Source organism: Aulonocara sp. 'chitande type north' Nkhata Bay, linkage group LG3 (assembly GCF_057382095.1).
Source record: "Aulonocara sp. 'chitande type north' Nkhata Bay isolate Kocher_YH1m ecotype deep benthic linkage group LG3, A_spYH_male_GT1.1, whole genome shotgun sequence".
Classification (NCBI taxonomy): Eukaryota; Metazoa; Chordata; class Actinopteri; order Cichliformes; family Cichlidae; genus Aulonocara; species Aulonocara sp. 'chitande type north' Nkhata Bay.
In genome coordinates, this window is record NC_141346.1 from 71,983,028 (window position 1) to 72,007,445 (window position 24,418).

The 24,418-nt window shown below is 42.1% G+C and overlaps 3 protein-coding genes across 3 annotated transcripts in view; 1 reads left to right on the forward strand and 2 right to left on the reverse strand.

Moving 5' to 3' along the window:
* Positions 1-24,418, reverse strand: part of LOC147336918 (protein NLRC3-like) — a 1,139,417-nt gene that overhangs the window by 785,862 nt on the left and 329,137 nt on the right. The gene's annotated exons all lie outside the window — the stretch shown is intronic.
* LOC147336935 (NACHT, LRR and PYD domains-containing protein 12-like) overlaps positions 1-24,418 on the forward strand; it is a 98,464-nt gene that overhangs the window by 54,276 nt on the left and 19,770 nt on the right. Inside the window, exons 2-6 of the mRNA XM_086285699.1 lie at positions 13,750-13,875; positions 13,960-14,061; positions 16,286-16,364; positions 21,116-21,320; positions 21,472-23,269. Coding sequence (XP_086141825.1) covers positions 13,787-13,875; positions 13,960-14,061; positions 16,286-16,364; positions 21,116-21,320; positions 21,472-23,269 — 2,273 coding nt within the window. The 5' untranslated portion in view covers positions 13,750-13,786. The remainder of the gene's footprint in view (positions 1-13,749; positions 13,876-13,959; positions 14,062-16,285; positions 16,365-21,115; positions 21,321-21,471; positions 23,270-24,418) is intronic.
* Positions 4,561-7,020, reverse strand: LOC147336938 (uncharacterized). The gene is made up of 4 exons (XM_086285696.1): positions 6,406-7,020; positions 6,213-6,320; positions 5,962-6,135; positions 4,561-5,355 (listed from the first exon to the last, which is right to left on the reverse strand). The coding sequence occupies exons 2-4, from the start codon at positions 6,261-6,263 to the stop codon at positions 4,723-4,725; spliced, it is 858 nt and encodes a 285-aa protein (XP_086141822.1). The 5' UTR covers positions 6,264-6,320; positions 6,406-7,020; the 3' UTR covers positions 4,561-4,722.

Below are 24,418 nucleotides of genomic sequence, written 5' to 3' on the forward strand. Positions count from 1 at the left end.
TGAATGAATTTATGCTGCACTAATGTGAATGTTTGCAGGGAAATCAAACGCATTTCACACGCAGTACTCGAGCTGACTTACCTTTGTTTGAATGACGACTTGTACGCGCTGACTCCACAGATAAGGTACGAAAATATATCAGGCTACGTCTTCAGGGTTTCTACTCCACGGCCGTATTTCATACGGGTCCACATTTCCACTGCACGCTATTTTCTGCAAGTACTGCCGCTTCGCCTCTGGACGCAATCGGTCTCTATACAGTCCATTCTCTTTGAGCTGCTTTTAAGCATCTTGCAATCGTCGTTCCAACACAGTGTGTTTGTTTTGATTCGTAGACCTCGAAAATGGTGCCGCGCTCCCACAATGCATTGCGGCGTGACGTCAACTCCAAAGCCCTATAGAACATGTTCTTTTTCATTGTCAAAATTATCAGGAATAAAGAAGAAAACTGATTCAAAACCTGTGGAACCTGCCAAAAAACAAGTTTTACTGCAAAGGATTTCTAGATGTGAAGGTTTTGTGGCTTTTTTCAGTTTCTAAAACAAACTCATTTGTACAGAAGGATATGAGGATGTATATGTCCGGTGGTGGGTTTTTTTCTTCTTGATTTAATGTATTCATTTATCTCTTCACTTAATCTTTCTTTATGTTTTTTTTTTTTTTGATTTGGCATGAGCGATTTCCGGTCCTCACTCCAAGCCAGTTGGTGGCGGTAATGCACCACATGTTCTATCACAGCTGCGTCCGAGAGGACAGGAAACGTCTGTATGCGTCTGCAAACCAGGTAACTACACTCAGCTGAGCCTCTCTGCTAGTCGTTATTAGTTGGAGGGTTTTGCGTCACTTTCTCTCGGCTTGATAAAGGGCTGTATAGAAATCTCTGGTACGTAACACGTAACGTCATTTTTAGGGAGCGTCGCAGAGAAGTGAGGCTGTTTCTTTGTTTTTGTCGAGTTTTGATTGAAGACATGTTTCCAGTCCGTTTTTTACTCGTTTGTTTTTTCATTAATAACTTTACATTATCACAGAGAACAAGAAGGCGCTTTGTTTGTCACATTCACCTTATGTCTGTGAAGGTTCTCAGTCATCCAGGTCATCGTAGTCAAAGGAGCTTGCAAAGAAAAGCGTCTGGACTTCTTTAAGTTACTTGAAGACGTTTCACCTCTCATCCGAGAAGCTTCTTCAGTTCTAAGGTCAAATGGTGGAGAGTCCCAGATATAAGCCTAGTGGGAGTGACCCCCCACAGAGGGACAAAAGGACCCCCTGATGATCCTCTAATCACCTGAGCCAAGGTGTGAAACTGGGTGTGGGTCCCAATCAGCCAGAGTTTCGGGTGAGTTCATTGTGAAACCTGGCCCCACCTTATCATGCGAATTCCTGAGGTCAGATGGCCCAGGATGTGAGTGGGCGTTAAGGCGTCTGGGAAGGATCTCAAAACTGGATTATAGATGGCAGAGAGTTGGTGTCGTAAACCCCGCCTCTGTTCAAAGATGGTCGCTCACAGTGGACATAGATGCTTCTTTCACTCCTCTTTCAAACCATCTGTCCTCTCTGTCCAAAATGTGAACATTGGCATCCTCGAAAGAGTGTCCTTTATCCTTAAGATGCAGATGGACTGCTGAGTCTTGTCCTGTGGAGGTGGCTCTTCTATGTTGTGCCATGCGCTTGTGAAGTGGCAGCCACTTGGCAGCCACAGTGATAAATGGCTGAGATGGCTGCAGCTGTACGTGTGAGGTACCTACATATTTCAAGATGAATTTGCAGAGATGTCATGTTTGGTGCTTACAGACATCACACTGCATTTTGTGATTTCGTAGCTATTGTTGTGATATTTCGGAGCTTCCCATGATCACCGTGACAGTCATTCATTTTAACATAACCTTTCTATTCCTTTCAGGGATCCTCATTTTTTTGGTACGAAAGATCAGCAGCTGTGTCGACAGGCAACAGGTAACGGCATGCTTTTCTGTTAGTACTGTAGACCTTGGTCTGGTGCTCTTTTTTAGTTTAACACAGTATTTTCATTTGCCGAAGTGTAGAAAGCTTGTTCCAGGAGAAACAAACTTTAGTGAGTTCTGCAAAATGATTCCCACCATTGCACACTCTGTCAGCCTCCAGTGTGCCCTTTTTTTGTCCTTTAACTGAAGAAAGTCGGTAGTCAGAACATATGAGATAAGTGAGATCCTCATTTTGCCTGCTTATTTCAAGATACAACATTTTCACAAACTGCTGTAGGATAACCTTGCTATTTGTCTTTTCCAACACTTCTACATTCATCCATATTTCCTTGTCTGCTTCTTTCCAGGTGAAAAGTACCTGAAATGGGTGAAAGATTTTGTTTCCAAAAACAAAAGCATGTGCGTTCACCTGAAGAAGCCAAGTGGTGCTGACCTGTGGATAGAAGAGCTTGAGAACACCAAATACAACGGGGATGATGATGAAGTTAACGCCTGGGGAAAATTCTACCTTCCCGAGATTGTAAAAATGCAGGTTATTGGTGTGGTAAAGGGCACCTCATGTCCATGTGACGAGCTTGTGCTGATGACGCGTGAGGACAAAAAGCTGTACGGCTATGACGGAGAGGAGCTGCATCTGGTGGCTTCCAGTTTCCTGGAACTATGTGACAAAACGATAGAGTATCCAGCATCCAAGCGCTACTACAATGGAGAGGCCTTCAAAGATATGGTGAGAAGTTAGACTGCTAAGAATAAGACTGGGGATGCCTAGTGTTAGAGATCAATCACCTGAGCTTTTCTTTGTATTGTTGTGTGTTCTGTTTAGACTGAGGAGGACTGGAAAAAAGTTAAGATGAGTGATGTGGGGAGGAAACTGCAGGAAGAACATAAAAAGCTGGTAAATGAAACCCAGTCAGCGTTCGTAAGCCTCATATCATAGGTGGGTATTGGAGCTGAGTATCATCACTGATTTCTAGAACCTGTTCAATTCCAATTCACAAGGTCCCAATTAGATTCCATTTAATTCTTACTCAGAGAGTCAGAAACATTATAATTCTGATCATTTATCAGTACTGACACTTGTGAAACTTCATCAGAGGTGTGAGCATCACAGCAGATGCTTTTGTGTCAAAGTAACTGAGGATAAAACACAAAACCATGAAGCAGATTTTCCTGGCCTAGCTTTTTACAGTAGATAACCTTAAAAATATTATTCTGCAGTAGAACAAAAGCAGACGAGAACCACGACTCAACAAATGTACATTGGCTGATGCTGCTGAAGTGATTCAGAGGTTTTAATAAGAGGTTTTAATAGAGACACAGCAGAGCATTTTGCAGTTTCACTTAATTTGAAAAAAATAAATAAAATTTGGTATTGAACAGCAGAAATGAGGCTGTCTTGTCGGAAGTCATTAAAAAAAATGGCTGTAAACAACGGTAGACTGCTTCATAACAAGCAAGCGAATAATGCCAAAAACAGAGATTTGAGATGGGAAACGGTGTTCTTAAAGTACACTGAGAGAGGCAGAGAGCTGTGCTGTGTTGTTTTTCTGTGTGTGTTTTAATGGTGGTGGAAGCAAACCAGCAAAAGTAAGAGGGAATTCATGACAATGTTTATGTCAAGCGAAATGTGTCTTCTTTTGCTGCTGGTTTGGTTAGAGAGAGACAAAACGTGCAGCTTCAGGATCTGAGCAGCTTTCAGCACCAACGGCATCACAGCTCAGACTTGGATTCAGGATTAAGCCCTTTATGTTTGACTGTAGTGATTGTAGCTCTGTCCTTGTTATTAATCGCTTTAGTCAAACACAGCTATTGTTTGCTGGGATGTGTATATACTTGACAGTTTGTATCTCAGAGTTATCAAAGACACTGTGGATAATCATCAAGAGATTGTTGTTCTCTTAATAATGACCTATTTGATTGTTTGTTTTTTCTTCTTCTTACAGATTCTGGTATTTGGCCAAAAGAGAGCTTCACAATTCTTGGCTTCACCTGTGGTAGAAAAATGACTAAAGTTATGCAACACTCTCTAAAATTAAAGCTATGCAACGCTTTAACATGAATGGCGAAGGAGTGCATCTCTTTCACTGTCTCTTCCTGTCCTCTTCTCAGTCTTTGTTGTGGCACCTCTGCTATGTGTTATAGAAAGCACTTGGAATCATGTTCAATACAAAAACACCAAACTCGTGGGATTGCCCTAGCAAGCAGTTGGTAAAAACTAATTAAAACTGATATATATCAGCTTCACTTTCTAGCTGCAAAAGCACGTTTCTGCAAAAGCATGCAGTTTCCTGTCAGCACTTTTTGGCACAGAGTGTACTCAGAGTTAGGCCTTTCTTATATAAAGCAATATAATCAGCATATAAACATTTAAGATGATAAATTTAAAGCTCAACAGTAACTGCTATAAATATTATAACTACACATGTAGTGCTTTTGCTTAAGTAAATTATAGTTGGGATCATAATAAGAAAACATGTGTTTTTATTTTCTGTGTACCCTGGGTACAGACCAGTATAAATATGGGATTCTTCCCAATAAATGCTGTCTGATAATGCTTCACATTGCATTAAACACTAGATATGTAAGCAAACAAACAAAAACCCATAGAAGCCAGTTTTAATTATTAAATGTGACAATTACATGGAGATGGAAAGTAAACATGCTTATACACGTCTCTGTGATTACAGAAAATCCACACAGATGCTGTCAGAGCAGAGAATCTTTGATTTATCAGAATGATGAATGCAAATGATTTCATGAAATCTCACTCTTGTTCTGGGTTGTAAAATTCACCTGTCCAGTTAAACCGAATCCTTTGCAACACGGTTCTAAGAACCCTACCAACCTCATCCTCAGCTCTCTGCCTGTTATCCTTTTCAGCTGAGTATTCATCCACATGCGTTTCAACTTCTCTCTCATTTTCAAGCAAATTGCTCAGGCTCTCAGCTTCAGCACAGTTACCATATGGCCACTCTCTGAGGTCTTCTGTGTTCAAGCCAAACAAATTCTTACATGATCTGCAAGGCTTCATTCTGGCACCATCACGGAGACAAAAAGCCTCACACCTGATATTTCCAGGTACTTCAATTGTTCCATCAAAGTAATCTTTCTGGACTGTGTTTGGATAATAGGTCATCACCGCACCAGATACATATTTATGCCATTTGCTAAGACAGGAGGCAGCAATCATAATTTTCCCAGCGTTAGGACCTTTGGTGGACATGGAGACTCCGCAGTACCTTTCTGATTTGTTGGTTTGGGATTTTTGAGAAATGCAGATGGTGGACGAGACGAAAGCTGTTTTTTTATTATTCTCTTCTAAGTCCAAGTCTGTGAGGAGATCTTGCAGACTCTGCTTTATTTGCTCTTCATTCTCTGAGTTATTTTGCAGGACGATCTGAAAACAGTTACAGATCTGGTCAAAGTGTTGCACCTGATTATATAGTTGTTTTTCATAGAAAGTTGATCAACATGTTTGTTTCGCTGCTTGACTTATTTAACTATGCAGGACCATTGGATGCTTTTGGTTTAGACATTTTAAGATAGGGGGTGAAACAAGTCACAAAAATCTATTTAATTTTAAATCAATAAGCAAAAATCCATCTTTGTTCTCACTAATTTATAATTAAATTTGCTAATTGACCTTTTTTTTCTATTTTGCTATGCCGGGCTGTCAAAACACGCTGAATTTAGAGTCTTTGAGCTGACTTAACAGATCCAGCAGCTACACAGTGACAGCATCATATACGCCTTGAAGACTGTAAGTATCTCCAATAATGAGTCTGTTAGACATTATTTAGAACTAACAAATTCTGAAGCAAGTCTCCAGCTCTCCTGCAGTCTCTGTGTTTGGTGGAGAAGTATAGCTAGAAGCATATGTTGAAGTATAAGGTACAGTATGGATTTTCTTTGGATTTCTCAGTAAAAAAGCACTTTGCATTATACTTTCCTAAAAACTGGAAGTTTGTCAGATTGACTGAAAATGTGAGAAGAGTTATCTTACCATGTCGAGCACACAGGAGAAGGGACTTCGCCTGGGAAGCTGAGTCGAATACAACTTTAAAGGCCTGGGATATCTTCTCATTAAAGAACCCAAAACAAAAGGATTAGGGAAGATTTCTTCTGGAGAAAAGGGGATGTTGTTGATTTTGCCCAGAAACAACATGCTGTGAAGGATCTGTTGAGTGAAAACATATTTGCTTATTGTTAGTAGTGATAAACAGGACTGTCTTAAAAGTGTCAAAGGTAACACACCTCATCCACCAAGTGTTGACTTCCCGGAGTCATGTAAGAGCCCCGAACCATCCTCTTGGTAATCTTGTAGGCATTAGTTTTGAACCTCCTTTGAGAAATTGTTGTCTTCTAAAATGATAATGATCGAGCAGTTAGGGATTTAAAAACACAGGAGATCTGATAACTTTGGCTACAGCAGAGTCTGCAGACATACCTATTTTGCTCTTGGTCGGCCTATTTTAAACATGAGAGAAAACATAGTTAGTGAAATGTTGATAACATACAATGACTATCATTGGTGGCTGAAAAGATGCCAGGTAACAAGTGAAAAGCTGCTACTTACCATCGCCACAGTCTAAGAATGAAACAGGAAACACTGAGCGAGTTGCCTCCATCTTAAAGCTGTTGATCATGTGATTTAAAGGAAAGCCACACCCAGCTCTTTCCTGGAATTTTACTCGACTGTAGAAAACTGCTCCATTTGCCCCGCCCACCCATGATCTTTAATATCTACCAAAAACAACCTTTTGGTTGTCAGTAACCAGCCGATCGTTTTCGCGATTAAAAAATGACTTTGTGCGGCGGCGTTCCCACCGCGAGCAGAACTCCGGCTCAAAAACCGCTGTTTTTGAACACTTTTATTTACTTAAGCATTTTAATGGGCTTACTTTGAAACAAAGTGCGATTGAATGATTATTGTTATGTGTTGCCTTGAATTCGGCTATGCTGTCTGTTAGACAGCTGTTTTCCTTTATTGTTGTTTTTGTATTGTTTGTAGCGAACGCTACTGGAATGTATAGATTAAGCTACGTAGCCAAGATGATTAATAATTTAACTGTTGTACATTGGTTGATGATGATTTGCATTGTTACATAGGCTTGCAGAAAAATATATTTGTTTACCGGTAAACTGAATCGAACTTGATGTGCTAATGGACGTTTTTCTGACCTACAGGTCAGGTTTTGTTCCCTCCCTTTGAATTAATCTTCTTCATATTGAAGTGGCGAGCCGGTAGGACCATTCTTTGTTTCCCCTCTTTCCCCCACTTAGCCGTCTTTGGATTACGGACATATTTCCCCATTTGTATGAAGCTGGACTCTAAGGAGGAATACCTTAAAAGTGAACTTTAAAAAGAAGAGGACCAAAAAGGACTTTTGCACAGAAAGATCACAGCATTGATTTATTATTTAATTGTGGGCATTTATGTTGTGTGTTGTGTTAATTATTTTGTTCCATTTCCCCTTTCCTCCATTTATTCAATATATTTTTGGTACAAGATATTGCAGTCTTTGGTCTCATCATTCACACCATCTAGGCTCCATAAAGAACTATTTCTTCTGCGCGTCAGTCAGTAAACTCATCCATTGAAATAAACTAGTCCTTAAATAACTTTGAGTTACACAGTGGCAAATGTAATAGAGAAAGACACAGGGCCACCTGAAATCTGTCGTCCTATCTGATTCAAAACCAACATGTAGGAGAATCTGGAATCTTTGATTTTGAGTTAAAAATAAAATATGGGTAAAATGCAGAAATGTTTTTACTAACATGTACTAACAGAGACTTGGAGGAGAGAGACCTAATGTTTAATAATCCACATTTCACTGTTTTACTCTTTGGTTCAGATGTGGATACTGTATTGTTCTTTCTTTGTGATTGTTTATGTTTAAGTTGTTTGTTGCTGGTTTTTAGTTTGTTTTTTGTCTGTTTGGGAGCTGACACAGTCTCTATGGAGATGGGTTTTTGGGGGGTAGCAGGAGGAGAGAAGCTGCAGAGAGGCGTGTAAGACTGCAACTCTGCTTCCTGGTCCCAACTCTGGATAGTCATATTTTGGGGGGTTTAATAAACTACTACTGCATGATGTAAAGCTGAAGTATTACACAGCTTTATGAACCTCCTGTTATCCTGGTAGACGAGTACAGCAATAAATCTTTTACTTGAACATCTTCTGGCTCCAATAAGCTTTGAAATGTGACCATGAAGTTAGAGACACACTGACTGAAACCCACAGCTGTGACTGTGGATCACATCCACACACAGTGTAGCTGCTGTCTCTGTGTGAGGTCTGTGTATATATGTACATATTTATGCTTATATTCATATTCTCTTATTCCCCTTTATTTGATATCCTAATTCTGTGCTGTGTAAAGATTTGTCGGTGTTCTGCTGCTACAAACTGGATTTCCTGGAGGATAAACATGAGGGATTCATAAAGTTCTATCTCTCTGTTAAAATCCCCCAAAATAAATGAAATGTGAATTTCAGGCAGACGTGTTTTTAAAAGAGTCTCTTTAATGGAAAAATGTGTTTTTAAAACCAGCCAATAGGAGCGTCTGTGGATATCAGCTGAGGCTGAACTCAGGAACACCATCACATATAAATACACAGAATTAAATCACTAGATAAAAGACGTCATTAAATAAGGATCAAATCAACATGTCAGAGGTCAAAGGTCAGTCAGAAGAGGTGTGGTTAAACACTGGCAGTGCAGTGACCTAATGCAGTTTGGTTACCGCCACGGGAAAAGCCCCGCCCCCTCTGAGCCTCCGCTGTGTCCTCAGCACATCCAGGAGCAGCAGGTCAGAGGGGGCGGGGCCATGTCAGGACTTATTTTAAGTAAAATTTAAAGTGGAGCGACGGCAGGAGTCACACAGCAGTAACCAGCTCTGTCTGCCAGGGTCAAAGGTCAAACAAGTCCTGCAGCTGACCCACACACAGACTTACACTGATCCACAGAGAGTGATGAATCCACACATCAGTCGGCTGGAGGAAGCTGGGGTTCCACACCGTCCAATCAGAAACCAGTGTTGACGCTGAGACCCGTCTCTGTAACAGGAAGTCCATGAACAGGCAGACCCTCTGCAGCAGGCTGACCTGTGACCTCTGAGACAGAGGGAGGAGTTTGTGTCAGCAGGGGGCGCTGCAGCATCGCCTGAGAGCTTTAAGAACAACAGCAATAAACAGGAAGTGAAAGTCACACTTCTGTTGTTGTGCGTTATCAGCAGACCCCACCCTCTGCAGGAAGCTGAGATAAGAAGCAGCCAATCACAGAGCAGAGAGCATGTGACTTCCTGTTCCTGCTGTTACTGTGACAACAGCTCCTGGGACAGAGAGCAGCTTTCTAAAGAGGAAAGATGCTGCTGTCACCCCCGGGTGTCATGTGACCCGCCTGATGTACCGATTTAAGACTGTAAGAACAATAATAACAACATGTTTTAGTCAGGTGATCCATGCAGAGCAGATCCATGTGACCAAACACAGCTGGATCACATGTTTCCTCTCCTGGAAACAGAAAGCCTTCATGTATAAAGGCTCATGTACCCACTGAGCCCTGCTCTCAGATCTGTGAGGCTTTAACAAACAACAGTTTAAAGTCATGTTTAGCATCTTCTGTCAGTGTGGAAGGTCACACACTTTCCTGAGTGTTGAACCCTGAACTACTAGCTGTTCATGTCAGCCTGGACATAAATACAGACCTGCCTGCTGTCATAGACCCCAGCACTCACATGTTACTTATAAGTGACTCATATGTATGCATGTATATATTGTGTATGTTGTGCTATTTCTTACTTAGTGTGCTGTGTCTTTGTTCCTGTTTGTGCTGCAGCACTGTAACCTAAATAATTTCCCCTGGGGATCAAAAAAGTATTCTGATTGTGATTAAATGAAAGCAGTCAGAGCAGAGGACGGTGATGTAAGGAATGGGATTTTAATCAGCCAGTCTCCTTTAACTCTCAGCATCACAAAGTAATGTGGTAACATCTGGACTGATGTGTTTACTGTCAGCTAGTTTAAATGCTGTAGGCTGCAGCCGCTGCTCTAACACTATAACTGTAACAGGGCTCAGTGCTGCTTCTAACAGTCTGAGCTGCTTCAGGCTTTATTTGTGAGGAGCACAGCAGCTTACAAACACGTGGCTGGGCCTGGACCCAAAGGAGTGTTTGTTAAAGCCTGCAGTGAATCCAGCAGCAGAATGATGGAAATGCAACACAGCAATGATGAAGAGGAGCAGCATTAAAGCCAAAGTCCAGTTCATACAGTTAGGTCCATAAATCAAATAAGGGAAAATAAAATGTTGTTGGATGCACCTGTCTGCACCCTTAATGCTCTCTGGTCGCTATGGTAACGCGTAAACATTTCTTTCAAAATAAGACACACGACTACAACACGGGAAAAGACCCAGGGAAACGAAGTTAACGATAAAAACCCTGAAAACCATTGTTGGATTTATATTTTATCATTGTCATTGTTATTGGGGAATATCTAACCATATATGCTTAGAGGTGTAGAACCAATTGTGTAATGATAGTAGTCTTTAAAGACTTTGTGTGACTCCAGAGTGTTCTGGCATTCACACCCACGTCCTGGGATCATGGGAGAGGTGCTACCTTCTTATTGTTTTGTGGTAGGATGTCTGTTTTAGTCTAAGTGCCTTTTGTTTAGATGAACTGCTGGACTTCCAGACCAGCAGGTTTAGGGAAGTCGTTTATGGGGTCACACACACACACACACACACACACACACACACACACACACACACACACACCTACATAACATACAGACTGGTACCTTTGTTCACGTGTATGTTAATGAACCTATGTATGTTCATGTAACCTCAATAAAAGAACAGTGTTACGAGGGAACGGACGAGAGCGACTGTGGTCAAGCGAAGGAACGGCATTGGTCCAGTTCTCTCCCGTGCACGAGAAACATAAAGAACTACTCGTGTCTTGCTTTGCTGTGTAGCTGGATTGAACGATCCAGCGAACAGGTTTATGCTACAAACCTATCAACCATCAATTTCACACCGAGCCTCGACTCTCACGGCCCGGTACCAAACGACTCACGGACCGGTCCGTGACCCGGGGGTTGGGAACCGCTGAGTTAACGCATGAGTAGTTCAGGGCTGCACGTCATTTTCATTGTTAATATCTTTGTGAAAAGCACATTGATGTGAAAATCTTCATGAGAGTCAGAGGCCCTACAACACGATTAAAGATTCATTCAAAAGAAAATCACAAGTTATTATCATCTTCAGAACATTTCATTAAACATTAGAGACAGACTGCTGAGTACATCTCATCTCTATCCAAACAACCTACAGTCCACAAACACATCATGAACCAGTGCTCTGGGCTGTGGTCTGTCCCCAGTTACATGGATCAGCTGGTTCCCTGCAGGTGACTGCCGCTGTGGTTTGGAGCGGATGAATAAACCTGAACTGAATCAGGTGTCCAGTTACTTTTGGTCCCTTTAAACCAGGCTGTCACATGTTCAGGATGTGAAACTCCTCCTCCTCCGTGAAAACGGGTGTGGGTCACAATCAGCCAAGGTCTTGGGTGAACCCATTGTGAGATCTAGCCCCACGCTATCATGTGATTTCCTGTGATCAAATGTCCCAGGATGTGAGTGGGCGTTAAGACGTCCATGTCCCTCTTCAAGCAACTTAAAGAAGTCCAGACGCTTTTCTTTCCAAGCTCCTTCAACAACATCATTCATAGAACAGCTTCCAGCTTCTTTTGCTCGGCTACAGTTTGGATGGATTTGCATTTAAAGATGCAACAAGACTAAAATGGTTAGGGTCAGGAGGTCAAAGGTCAGAGCTCCTGTGGGTCTGAGGGCGGCCTCACGCTGGAGAAGGATGAAGGAGTCTGACCTGAGCCAGTGTTTGACATGAACACATCAGCACTGCTGTCAGTGAGCCTAACGACAGCCGTTAGCATCATTTCAGTGTTTCAGTCATAAAAACACTTCCTGTCTCTGTGGTGGTTACAGTGACATCATGCAGTTTGTGCTTTGACCTCCAGAGGGCGACAAATCAGCACAGACAGAGAGCTCCATTCAAACTTTGCTGCCATCAGGAATAATTCTTCAAATATAATCATCAGTGTTTGAGCAGTTATGATATCAGGGACAATCTAGACATGTGTGACAATACTGAACATGTCACATGACACACCTCAAACATCATGTGATCCACTCTCAGTCTGCACTTTCATTCATGACTTCAACAGGTTGAAATGAGCTTTGAAGAAACATTCAGTGAAATAAATCTTTCATGGATTCATGTGAGCAGCAGATGAACTTTGTACCAACAACATCTTCAATAACAGAGTCTGAATGAAGCTCAGGTGTTGATGCTGCTCACTGATTGGACGCTTGCTTTCAGCTCTGCTCTCAGTCTTTACTGCACAGGTGAAGGTAGAAAGTGTGACTGGATCTATAGACTGGAAACAGAGAAACATGCTGAACATTTGAAGCTTTGCAGCAGAAATGTTCATGTTACAAATACAGCAGAGCTGATCTGGGATCAGTGTGTTCACACCTGCAGCTACAACAAGGTTTCATGTCTCCACACGTCAGCATGTGAACTTTACTCTGACTCAGTCTGAGCAGTCAGACGGCATATTTTTAAAGTTAACACATCAGCACACACAGAGCTGAGCCCCTCCCACCTGTGCTGAGTTTCAGGTGGAGTCCCGCCTCCTTCCAGGAAGCAGCTCACCTGTGTGTCCGTGTTTAGTGTCCAGGTGTGGAGTGGAGCTTGTTGTTGGTGTGTGAAGAAACTGTAAGTTTGCTTTGTTTCCTCCTTTAACAGTTTGTCTTTAGGAACTTTACTGTTTGTTCAGCTCGTGTTTGATTTCTTCACACAACAAACTGTGTGTGTTTGTATTTCCGGTCTCTCCATTAAAGTCAGTGTGTAATGTTTCCTGGCTAACATCAGCTGTGTGCAGCTTAGTTCAGCACAAATCTGCCGCTCCATAGTTCACGGTAACGGACTCACAGCTGGACCAACGAGGCCGAGTGTGTCCGCCACTCTGAGCTACGTTCGTGTTTGTGTACTTGTAGTTTGTACTTTGAGTTCACTCAGAGCCCACAGAGGACGCAGCGTACGTGATGACGTCACAGCCCTTTACCTCCTTTACTGTCACTGTGATTAATATTTACACATGAGACACCTGCAGAGCTCTGACGCTAAGCTAGCACACAGCATGCTAACGCTAAGCTAACGCTAAGCTAACACTAAGCTAACATTAAGCTAAAGCTAAGCTAACACTAAGAGTTCTTACAGACACGAGTTAAAAAGCTGCTTTTAGTGTGTGATCAGAGTCCAGGACTGAGAGCAGCAGCAGAGCTGATGGATGATGAATTACTGGATGGAAGAAGCTTCTCATTAGCAGTGAATCAGTGTGTGTGCAGTTCTCTGCAAACTCAGCAGGAAGAATTAGTGTGAAGCTTTAACTCTGCTGATCCTCTTTGAATCCTGGATCAGCTGAAAGGTTTAAAATGTTGTTCACACGTGTTGGACTGACTGAAGCTTCCAGTCACAGTGAATCAGTGTGTGTCAGTGAATGCATCGTGTGTGCTTCAGGCTCCATCTAGTGGACTGATAGCAGAGCAGCTGATGGCAGCTTCCTCTGCCTCACACTGCTGTCTGACTGCATCCAGCTGACACTGAGATGAAGCAGGAAAGAAGCAGCTGATATTTGGACAGCACACATGATGAAAGGAGGATTTCAGCTGATGTGCACATGAATGATTTGTGTTTCCTCTGCAGGTAGAAAGTGTGTGTGAGCTGATGTGAATTGAGCAGCATGGATCAGTGTGAGGACAGAGAGGAGGGAGTCCCTCCCTCTAAAAGCACTCTGTGTGGGGAACATGAGAGCCAGACCAAAGCTCAGAGGTGAGATGACCATCTCTAACTGTCCATGACTCTTCTCCATGTCACAGCTCAGCACTCACATCACTGCTGCATCATTATTCACAGGAACCAGCCTGGACCTCCACCCAGCTCTGTGTCCTCTAAGAGTGACGGGTCTAAAGATCTTCCCATTGATTTTAAAGTCCAGCCTGTGTCTGCTGCAGAGAGGTGAGCTGTTAGCAACATGAGCTCTTTGATTTAACTGCTTGATGTTGTTGGATATAAACTACAAACACGTCGTTCCCTCAGTCCCATTTAAACTGTCTTTTAAAACAAGCCTTTGGTTTCTAAACAACTGAAAACCCACTTCAGCAAACAGGAAGTGATCAGAGCGTCCGTCCACTTCCTGTCAGGCCCTGCAAACATTTCATATTGAAGAAAGTCGTTGATATCTCACATTTTTACTCCACCACATTCAACCATTTTGACATTTTACAGCATGAAACTCTTGTCACATGACTCCTGTTATGTTATAGAGTCATGTGACCACCAGGGAGGGATTTGTATGGATGAAACACATTCAAATCAATCTGATTCATCAATGGAAACATTTTTGGTGTAAATGCAGCAACACTGAAAACGCTGAAGATAAAAACACAACAGATGAAATATGAACAAATCGAGGCTTTGAATACACGTGTGTGTGTTTGAGACACAGAGATAAATGGATTGTGTGTCTGTCCTATTGCTGCGTGAGGGTTTTATTGTAGATTTTGTGCGTGTACACTTTTGACCACGAAGGTGTTGAAAGGGCGTAAAACAGTTGGAGGCACAAGAGTGAACACTAGTGCTGTCAGTAGATTAAACATGACTAATTAATGACACAATCTTCTGTCATTAATCCTGATTAATCACAATTACTTGATCAATAGCTGCAGTTACATTTTTCCAACTTTATATTTAAGCCTGTAACAGACGTTTACACCATATAATGAAGTCAATGCAGAATAAACACAAAGAATGTTAAACGCTTCAATTCAAAGAGACTTTGAATAGTTTTCAGTCTTTAACTCAGCTTCTCTCCTGTAAATACAACTTTGGAACAAACATATATACTAAAAGCTAAGTGTGCACTAATATATAATAATATATAATCTATATTACTGCTGTTAATGAAAATGTTTAATCAGACTCATCACAGGGTTACTGTGGATTCATTTGGATTAATCACCATTAAACATCATTTTTAATGTAAACGAATCAAAGTTCATTTCATGAGCAAACAGACTCGAGAGAAAAGGGCAAATTTACACACTTAACATGTTTATTGAACATGTAAACATTGATTAACCTCCTGAATGAGCCGACCCCCCCAGGGACAGTCCTGCATGCTAATGATGGGCTCTGCTCTGTACCTGCAGGATTCTGTCAGCCACAAACTCCTCAGCTGATCCTGAATCTGAGCCCATCTGTCAAACCATCATTTTCTTCACAGGTCTGTGGAGGTGGCACTGATCCTGCAGCAGTCTAACACTCTCTGTCACTCTTCTTCAAGTCTTTGACACGAGGAACCAAAACTATGTTATTAACAACACTAACAGGTCTGCAGTTTGTCCACTTGGCAGTTGTGTCATCAGTGTTTTGCATTGTTGTGATATTTTAAGCTGGAAGTGCTTCGGTGAAAAGAAAATTCCTTCTGTCACGATGTGCAGAATCCTTCATGTTGGTCGGCTGGTCCGTCTTGTTATTTTTTTAATACTCAAACTTTCCATCGGGAGGTCAGTGTGTGTTTGTCATCTTCCATATTGAGCTGATTGGTTCAGCTGCCGTCACTAACAGATGTGCTGCACATCTGCACGTGTGCAAAGGTAACTCTACTCGGACAAACTGCTCGAAGTGCGTTGATAGAAACATTTCAGGGATTTTGAGTCGTTCTGCATCCAGATGTGTCGTGTTAAAGGTTTTTATCATGTTAATCATGATAACAGATGAACCCCTAACCCTACATGTTAATTTTGACAGCACTGGTAACTCCTTTTTAATGTTCTTCTGTCAGATCATTGATTAGACTCGACTCCAAATACGAGACTCGGAAAACTCAAAACTCAAATCAAAGCAATGAGAAAAGGACTTCTTGTGTTAGAATGAAAACATATGGAAGTGGTCAGGTTTCAAACACTCGATGAATCTACTGCACAGTTACATTCAGGGACCTTTGGCCTCCTGAGAGCATTAGTTGATGGTTCATCACAGTTTTCTCAAAGTTTCCTCTGAGCTTCTGCAGCATCATCACTTCCATCACTGATGAAAGAAAGTTCATAGAAAACAGAAAATATATCTTCAGAATCTGAGAGTCTAAAACTTGACAGACTTGATTCAGATGAAGTTATTTGAGCAGAAACTCCTGGATCTTTATCCTGTGTTGATCTAATCCTTCATGGTTCCTCCACAGAGTGGACCAGCAGAGCTCAGAGGTTCCCAGTGGTCAGTCTGCCCAGCAGCATCAAACACAGCTGGACTCCATATTTATGGTCTGTACATGTACAACAACTACTTTAATATTAATAATAATGCATTTATTTATAGGTCCCTTTCAGAACACCAAGGACTCTGTGGACTAAATGACCAAAAGAAACAAACTTTGAAATCAGACGGTGCAAATGTGATCACAGGGAAACGTTTTAAACATCGAGGCTTTAAACAGAAACCAAAGTGAAACAGTTTGTAGTCGAGATCAGTGGGAATGAAGCTGAATAACTGTTTCTTCAATAACTTTGAGCTCTTAAAAAAGAAAAACTAGCTGAAAGTCTGGCTGCTCTTATGAAAAGTACAGAGAAATTATGGGTCGCTCAACACTTGTGCACAATATAGGAGTTTAAATAAATCTAAAGAATAACTCAAAGTCCTACAATCATACTGATAAAGTCATCTACAGCTAACTATCCAAGTGGATTTGTTTAAGACAGCTCCATCTGCTGGTGGCCCTCTGCAGGTGCATGAAAGGGGCGTGTTTATAGTGAAAGTAGTAGAGAAAGTAAACCCCACGGGAAGGAGGAGGACTCTCAGCAGCTTCCAGCTCATATTCAGACATTTGACTTCTCACTGAAAGCAGCAAGTTTGAGTGTCTGTACCTTAGTTAGAAGAGATAACATGTCAGTAGTAATTAGAGTTGATTGAGCAATGCTGTCCTTGTAATGTAGTTTATGATTTTTATGGACAAGTCCAGTTTTTCTGTAGAGCCTCTCAAGTTGGTGACAGCAGCAGTGGAAGTTCACGTGTAAACCAGAGCAGCAAATCAGGTCCAAATGTGTTGTTCACAGTGAGTGGGATCATCATTGGCTGCTATGTTAACCTCCTGCAGCAGGATGTCTTTGGTCAGAGAATGGATAGATCACTAAGTCATTGTTGAGTTTAGGGAGACAGTAGACAGTTGGAGGAGGTTCAGCCAGTTGACACACAGTAGATAAAATAACTGAAGGCAGGAGCAGACACCTGTATGACTTTCCACCTCTCACATAGATTATTTCCCTGGGCAGCGCCACAGGGCTGGTAGATGTAAACAAAGCTGGAGGAGAGGATTTATTCATCTGAGAAAAGTCACAGAGTTGTGTCTTGATGCTCAATCATCCAGGTACGTAAATCCCAAAAAGCTTGATTCTGTTCATCTGGATGTTTTCAGTGGGAGAAACGTTTCATCATCATCAGGTGACTTCTTCAGTCTCAGCTGACTGCAGGTTTCAATCTCATAAACAGGACATTTGTATGACTGAAACCAGCCCACTGAAGGAACAATGGGCTGGGAGGTCAGTAGGGCAGGGCGATATGGCAAAAAATATTTATCACGATATAGATTTGAAAATTTGCGATAACGATATAACTGACGATATAATTGACGCAAAACAAAATACAACTCTACAACTTTTTTAGTGGAAAAAAACCCCATCAATTTGTTTTTGTTTAAACAAGCAGCTGTTTATTTTAACGTGCATTACAGCCACACAAAATTCAACAGTGGTTATCCTGTTATATACATGGTTATCCATAATCATGTATATCCACAAAACTTAAGAGGTACTTTGTAACAAAAGTGCAGTGTGCAAAATCAATAAGTCAAATAATAATATTGCACAAACTCTTGAGTAAAAACAAAACAAACAAAAAACATAGATAAATTATGCTACTGCTCCTGGAAGTTTTTCTACATTTCAAGTTTTACGATTCTTTGTCAGAAACACTAACATGTTCACAGATGCGGGCTTAAGGGAGGACCTTTGACAAGTTACAACATTTCCACCTGTGCTGAACAACCTTTCAGATGCAGAGCTAGTTGCTGGAATGCAGAGGTATTTCCTAGCTAATCTGCTGATGTGGGGAAAGTTTACTGTGTGAACTTTCCACCACGAAAGAGGATCACACTCACTGTCTGCTGGTGGACTATTCACATAACATCTCAGTTCAGATGATAACCTCTCTGCAGTTACCTCCATCTTGCCACTAACTGGTCCCTTCAAAAAACTTCCGAGACTCTTCTTTTGCTTTTTAACAGCTCCCTGATTTGTTTGGTCACCAGTAGATGTATGAAGTGTTTCTGAAAAACTTGTGATACCCTGGTGTGGGACAAGATGCTCTAGTTCACTCATGACTTGAACTTTGATGGCTTTGCTTTCTCTCTCACTGAAATATTCTGTATGAAACCGTGGATCAAGGAAAGAAGCCATGTTAACAAGCCTCTCTGTGACACTGTCTGTGTAGCTTTTGTTCATGTAGTCAAGTATTGCTGTTTTGATGTCTTTGGTCAGCTCAGTGTCACCTTCTTTTACTTTTAACATGTCATTGTTAAACATCTGAAGAACAGGCTTAACACATGAAATGGTTACATACTCTTCAGCAGAGAAAGCATCTGTAAACTCTAGGAGTGGATTCAGTGCAGTGCTGACCGAGTCAAGCACTTCAATGTCTTGCCATGTCAACATGAGGTGCCTTGTGGTTTTATCAGCAGCTAAAACCTGTGTTATAGCTTTTTCTTGTTCCAGCAGCCGTTGGATCATTCTCTGCTTTGAACCCCAACGAGTGCAACATTCAGTTATGAGTTTGTGTTCTGGTAGGCCCAGTTCCTTTTGGGCAGCCTGCAGAGCTCGCTGGCGCTTCCAGCTATGGCCAAAAGCAGCAACAATCTTCTTTCCCACTCCAACTGCTCGTTCGATCCTTGGGTCCTTCACACTTCTTTCTAAAAGACATACATTTAAAAGGAAACACAGTTTCAACAGCACTATTAATGCGGTGTGGAATGTGACATTTAAGTTGTATAACACACAATTATTTACACACACATCTCTCTCTCTCTCTAAAATATATATATATATATATATATATATATATATATATATATATATATATATATATATATATATATATCTATCTATCTTGCAGTACAACTACCCACATTCAGAGATTAATAACACAAACAGTATTATTAACATCATTTAAACTAATACAATAAGTTCTTAATCTGAGGTTATAATTAACTTACCTATAGCAAAAAACCCCCAAAAAAACGTACCTATTGCAATGTGCAGGCGATGTCCGAAGCATGAAAGTCTGGTCCAGTTGTTGAGTGCGACGGCTTTCACAATGTTGGCCCCGTTGTCAGTCGTCACACACACTTGTTTTTCCTCCTGAAGATTCCACGAGCTGAGGAACTCTTTTAAGACTCTGGCTATATTTTCCCCAGTATGGTCCTCGGGGAAAAAACATGTTTCGAGGAACTTGTTTTGTAGCTTCCAGTCTTTGTCCACATAATGTATTGAGAGGCTCATGTAGGGGTCTGATGTTCGGCTTGACCACATGTCCGTGGTGGACGCAAAAAACTCCACCGAAGATAACGCATTTGACACCTCAGTACGGATCTCTTCATATAAAGCAGGCAAGGCGACTTTAGAGAAGTATTTCTTTGTGGGTAGCTTGTAGCGTGGATCGAACGTTTTAAGCATCTTTTTGAAACCTTCTCTTTCCACACTCTGAATAGGCATCATATCCCTGGCTAAACAATGTGTCACTGCATTAGTTAGCTCCCCCCAGCGTTTGTTACTTTTGTCATAAGGCATGGAGCTATTTAAAGCTACGTAGATTGTTTGTTGAGTCATCTTCTTTGGTCTTACCACCTCGCTAGTTGAAGCGGACAACTCTTCACGTGCTTTAATGGCTTTTTTGTACTCAGAGGAGTGCTTCTGCTTCAAATGATAAAATAGGTTTGTAGTCTTTCCTCCCTTCGCCGCGATGGCCCGCTTGCATGTTCTACAAAAAATTTTGCTTTGGTGGGTATCCGATGGACGAAAACCAAACCACTTCCACACCACCGAAGTTGCACCGTTTTTACTGACCAATTCTGGCTCACCCGCTTCATTCAAAGACGCGCCTTCGTCCGTGTCATCCTCCATTGCCGCCATACTTTTTCTGCCATGTGCGTATGAAAACAAAGGCACTGCGCATGCGCATTTTGCCCACATTCTATCGCGATATTTCATTTTCCTATCGTTGCCGAACTTTATACCGGTATTATCGTGAACGGTATAATATGGCCCAGCCCTAGAGGTCAGTTCATTGATCATTGGTACGCATATTGTCAGGACCATTGATCAATGGTCATGAGTCCAGTTCAGAGAGCTGGGGAATGGCTGCAATCACAGCATTGTAAGATGGTGACAAATGTACCCTTAGGCCCCTCCTCTATTCAGAGATGGTCTTTCCTTTTCACATAAATGGCCTCCTTGACTCCGCCCTCAAACCAGCGTTCACATTTACTCAGGACCTTCTTGATGTGAAGTTCTTCTGCTTCGCTGGCTGCTGTGTCTGTGGGGATGGTGTTTGTTCTGTGTTGTAGTGTCCTGATGACGCCCAGTTTGTGCTCCAGTGGATGATGAGAGTCAAACCTTAAATACAGATCTGTATGCGTAAACAGAGTGAACCTTTAAGACCAGTTGTCTGTACGATCAACTCAGTCACCTGAAACATCTCCAAGTTTCTGGCTTTGATCATCAACCTGTTGGTAGTTCAGCTCTGAACACCAGTGAAATGTTTCTCCCACTGAAATCTCTGCATTCATATGAACAGAATCAACGCTTTGGGATCATGGAGTTGTGGACAAAGTCTCAGTTAATCAGATAAAGTCAAACTTATAATTGGTAAAGAGTTCGTGGATGATATGCCCCTTGATCGTAAAGAAGTGGATGTTGTGTGGACTAAAGTTCAGAGTGGTGGGTCATTCATAAATATTCTGTTCCAGCTGCTGGAGGACAACATCATCACTTTTGTGAAGAACGAGCTGAAGAAGATCCAGAAGGCTCTGAATCCAAATAAGCCCCAGTGCTTGGAGTTTCAGAGGGAGGATGATGAGCAGAGGAGAAACAGCAGAGAGGCATTTGTGAAGATCACAGTGGACTTCCTGAGGAGAATGAAGCAGGAGGAGCTGGCTGACCGTCTGCAGAGACGTAAGAGGATTTATCTAAAGATTTAAGCTGCTGGATAAATGAGAGACTTGTGACACCAGTGTGTTCAGTCATTTCTCAGTGGGTCAGAAATTGTCATCAGCATTTTGTAAAATATGATTGTTAAAGTTGTATTTTTATTATTATTATTCAGAACTTCCAGCTGCTGTTTGTCATCGTAAACTTAAGTCTAAGCTGAAGAAGAAGTTCCAGTGTGTGTTTGAGGGCATCGCTAAAGCAGGAAACCCAACCCTCCTGAATCAGATCTACACAGAGCTCTACATCACAGAGGGAGGGACTGCAGAGGTCAATGATGAACATGAGGTCAGACAGATTGAAACAGCATCCAGGAAACCAGACAGACCAGAAACAACCATCAGACAAGAAGACATCTTTAAAGCCTCACCTGGAAGAGATGAACCAATCAGAACAGTGCTGACAAAGGGAGTGGCTGGCATTGGGAAAACAGTCTTAACACAGAAATACAGCCTGGACTGGGCTGAAGACAAAGCCAACCAGGACATCCAGTTCATATTTCCATTCACTTTCAGAGAGCTGAATGTGCTGAAAGAGGAAAAGTTCAGCTTGGTGGGACTTGTTCATCACTTCTTTACTGAAACCAAAGAAGCAGGAATCTGCAGCTTTGAAGACTTCCAGGTTGTGTTCATCTTTGATGGTCTGGATGAGTGTCGACTTCCTCTGGACTTCCACAAAACTACAATCCTAACTGACCCTAGAAAGTCCACCTCAGTGGATGTGCTGCTGATAAACCTCATCAGGGGGGAACTGCTTCCCTCTGCTCGCCTCTGGATAACCACACGACCTGCAGCAGCCAATCAGATCCCTCCTGACTGTGTTGACATGGTGACAGAGGTCAGAGGGTTCACTGACCCACAGAAGGAGGAGTACTTCAGGAAGAGATTCAGAGATGAGGAGCAGGCCAGCAGCATCATCTCCCACATCAAGACATCACGAAGCCTCCACATCATGTGTCACATCCCAGTCTTCTGCTGGATCACTGCTACAGTTCTGGAGGATGTGCTGGAAACCAGAGAGGGAGGACAGCTGCCCAAGACCCTGACTGAGATGTACATCCACTTCCTGGTGGTTCAGGCCAAAGTGAAGAAGGTCAAGTATGATGGAGGAGCTGAGACAGATCCACACTGGAGTCCTGAGAGCAGGAAGATGATGGAGTCTCTGGGAAAACTGGCTTTTGTTCAGCTGCAGAAAGGAAACCTGATCTTCTATGAATCAGACCTGACAGAGTGTGGCATCGATATCAGAGCAGCCTCAGTGTACTCAGGAGTGTTCACACAGATCTTTAAAGAGGAGAGAGGACTGTACCAGGACAAGGTGTTCTGCTTCATCCATCTGAGTGTTCAGGAGTTTCTGGCTGCTCTTCATGTCCATCTGACCTTCAGCAACTCTGGACTCAATCTGCTGGAACAACAACAAACAACCTCCCAGAAGTCTGAAACAGGAGAATCTGCAGAGAAACACTTCTACCAGAGTGCTGTGGACAAGGCCTTACAGAGTCCAAATGGACACCTGGACTTGTTCCTCCGCTTCCTCCTGGGTCTTTCACTGCAGACCAATCAGACTCTCCTACGAGGTCTGCTGACACAGACAGGAAGTAACTCACAGACCAATAAGAAAACAGTCCAGTACATCAAGAAGAAGCTCAGTGAGAATCTGTCTGCAGAGAAAAGCATCAATCTGATCCACTGTCTGAATGAACTGAATGATTGTTCTCTAGTGGAGGAGATCCAACAGTCCCTGAGATCAGGACGTCTCTCCACAGATGAACTGTCTCCTGCTCAGTGGTCAGCTCTGGTCTTCATCTTACTGTCATCAGAAGAAGATCTGGATGTGTTTGACCTGAAGAAATACTCTGCTTCAGAGGAGGCTCTTCTGAGGCTGCTGCCAGTGGTCAAAGCCTCCAACAAAGCTCTGTGAGTACATTTGTACTCATGTCTTTACTTTTAACATCCAACTGTGTCAGTAATTTATTTCACCAGGTTTTCTGTCTTTGTATGAATTTGTAAAGTTTTGGGATTTCTCCAGTACAACTGTGACCTCTTTGATGCCTCCAGAACTCGGTGAACTCGAGACGCTGGATTCACCATAAACTCTGATCATCACTGCTGCTGTTATGTTATCAGTCTTTGTTTAAACACTTAGGCTGCATGTGCCTGATGTTGTGATACTTTATATTCACATGCATGCTCCTAGATACATTTCTACTGCAGGTCTATGTTTAGTCACAAATGTTGGTGAAACACTTGCTTTTACATGCATGGTGGGTCCTGCATTAAAGAAAGCATTTGGATTACTCAGTGAATCCTGGCAGCCAGAGAAACATCCTTAGTTCCACTTTAAACTAAACTCTGCTTCGGTCTTCCACAGTGTGTTTGTTGTTTCTTTGTTGTTGTTGGCCTGCTCTCTCCTCTCACTCCAATCTGGTTGCAGCAGATGTTTGTCCCTCCCTGAACCTGCAGACTTGGGTGCAGCACCTCAGTTCATCTTCAGTCTAAAACCAGCTGTTGTAGCTATATCCCCTCAAGCACACCTTCCCTGGTCATCTCTGCTGTGGTTGCTATAAAATTTAATCTTGATTTAAAAAAAAAAAAGAACAAAAAACCTCAAGTCAGACTTGATGCCATTTATTGGCAGCATGGTGCCTGTTTGTCTTTGATGATAAACTGCAGCACAGTCTAAAGCAAACCTTCTGACTTTATTGACTTTATGCATGTATATATTCTTCCTGTTCACCTTGGACACACAACAGCTCTCTGTTTGTTGTGATTGGATCTAGAACAGCCAACATATCCTAATCTAGATGATTTCTAAGGTGGTATCTGGGAGGAAAAGTTAAAATCAGCTTGGATGGCCTGTACTGTATGATGGCCTTGGTTGCACCACATTGATGGCCATGCAGGGTGGTTCACTCCTTGTGCAAGAAGACCGAGGAGTGAGCCACCCTTGGTCAAAGCTTGGCCATTCAAGCTCACTGTTTTCCCCTTGTTGGTTGATGATAGTATTCTTTTTACCTGACTTATAGTCATCATTGTCTTCAAATTAACTCACACACTGCTGACTGC

Coding starts and splice junctions, on each gene's coding strand:
- LOC147336938 (XM_086285696.1), bottom strand. CDS start 6,263: ATGGTTCGGGGCTCTTACATGACTCCGGGAAGTCAACACTTGGTGGAT. Junction 6,136..6,212: donor GTCAACACTTGGTGGATGAG/GTGTGTTACCTT, acceptor TTCACTCAACAG/ATCCTTCACAGCATGTTGTT. Junction 5,356..5,961: donor TCTCCTGTGTGCTCGACATG/GTAAGATAACTC, acceptor AACTGTTTTCAG/ATCGTCCTGCAAAATAACTC.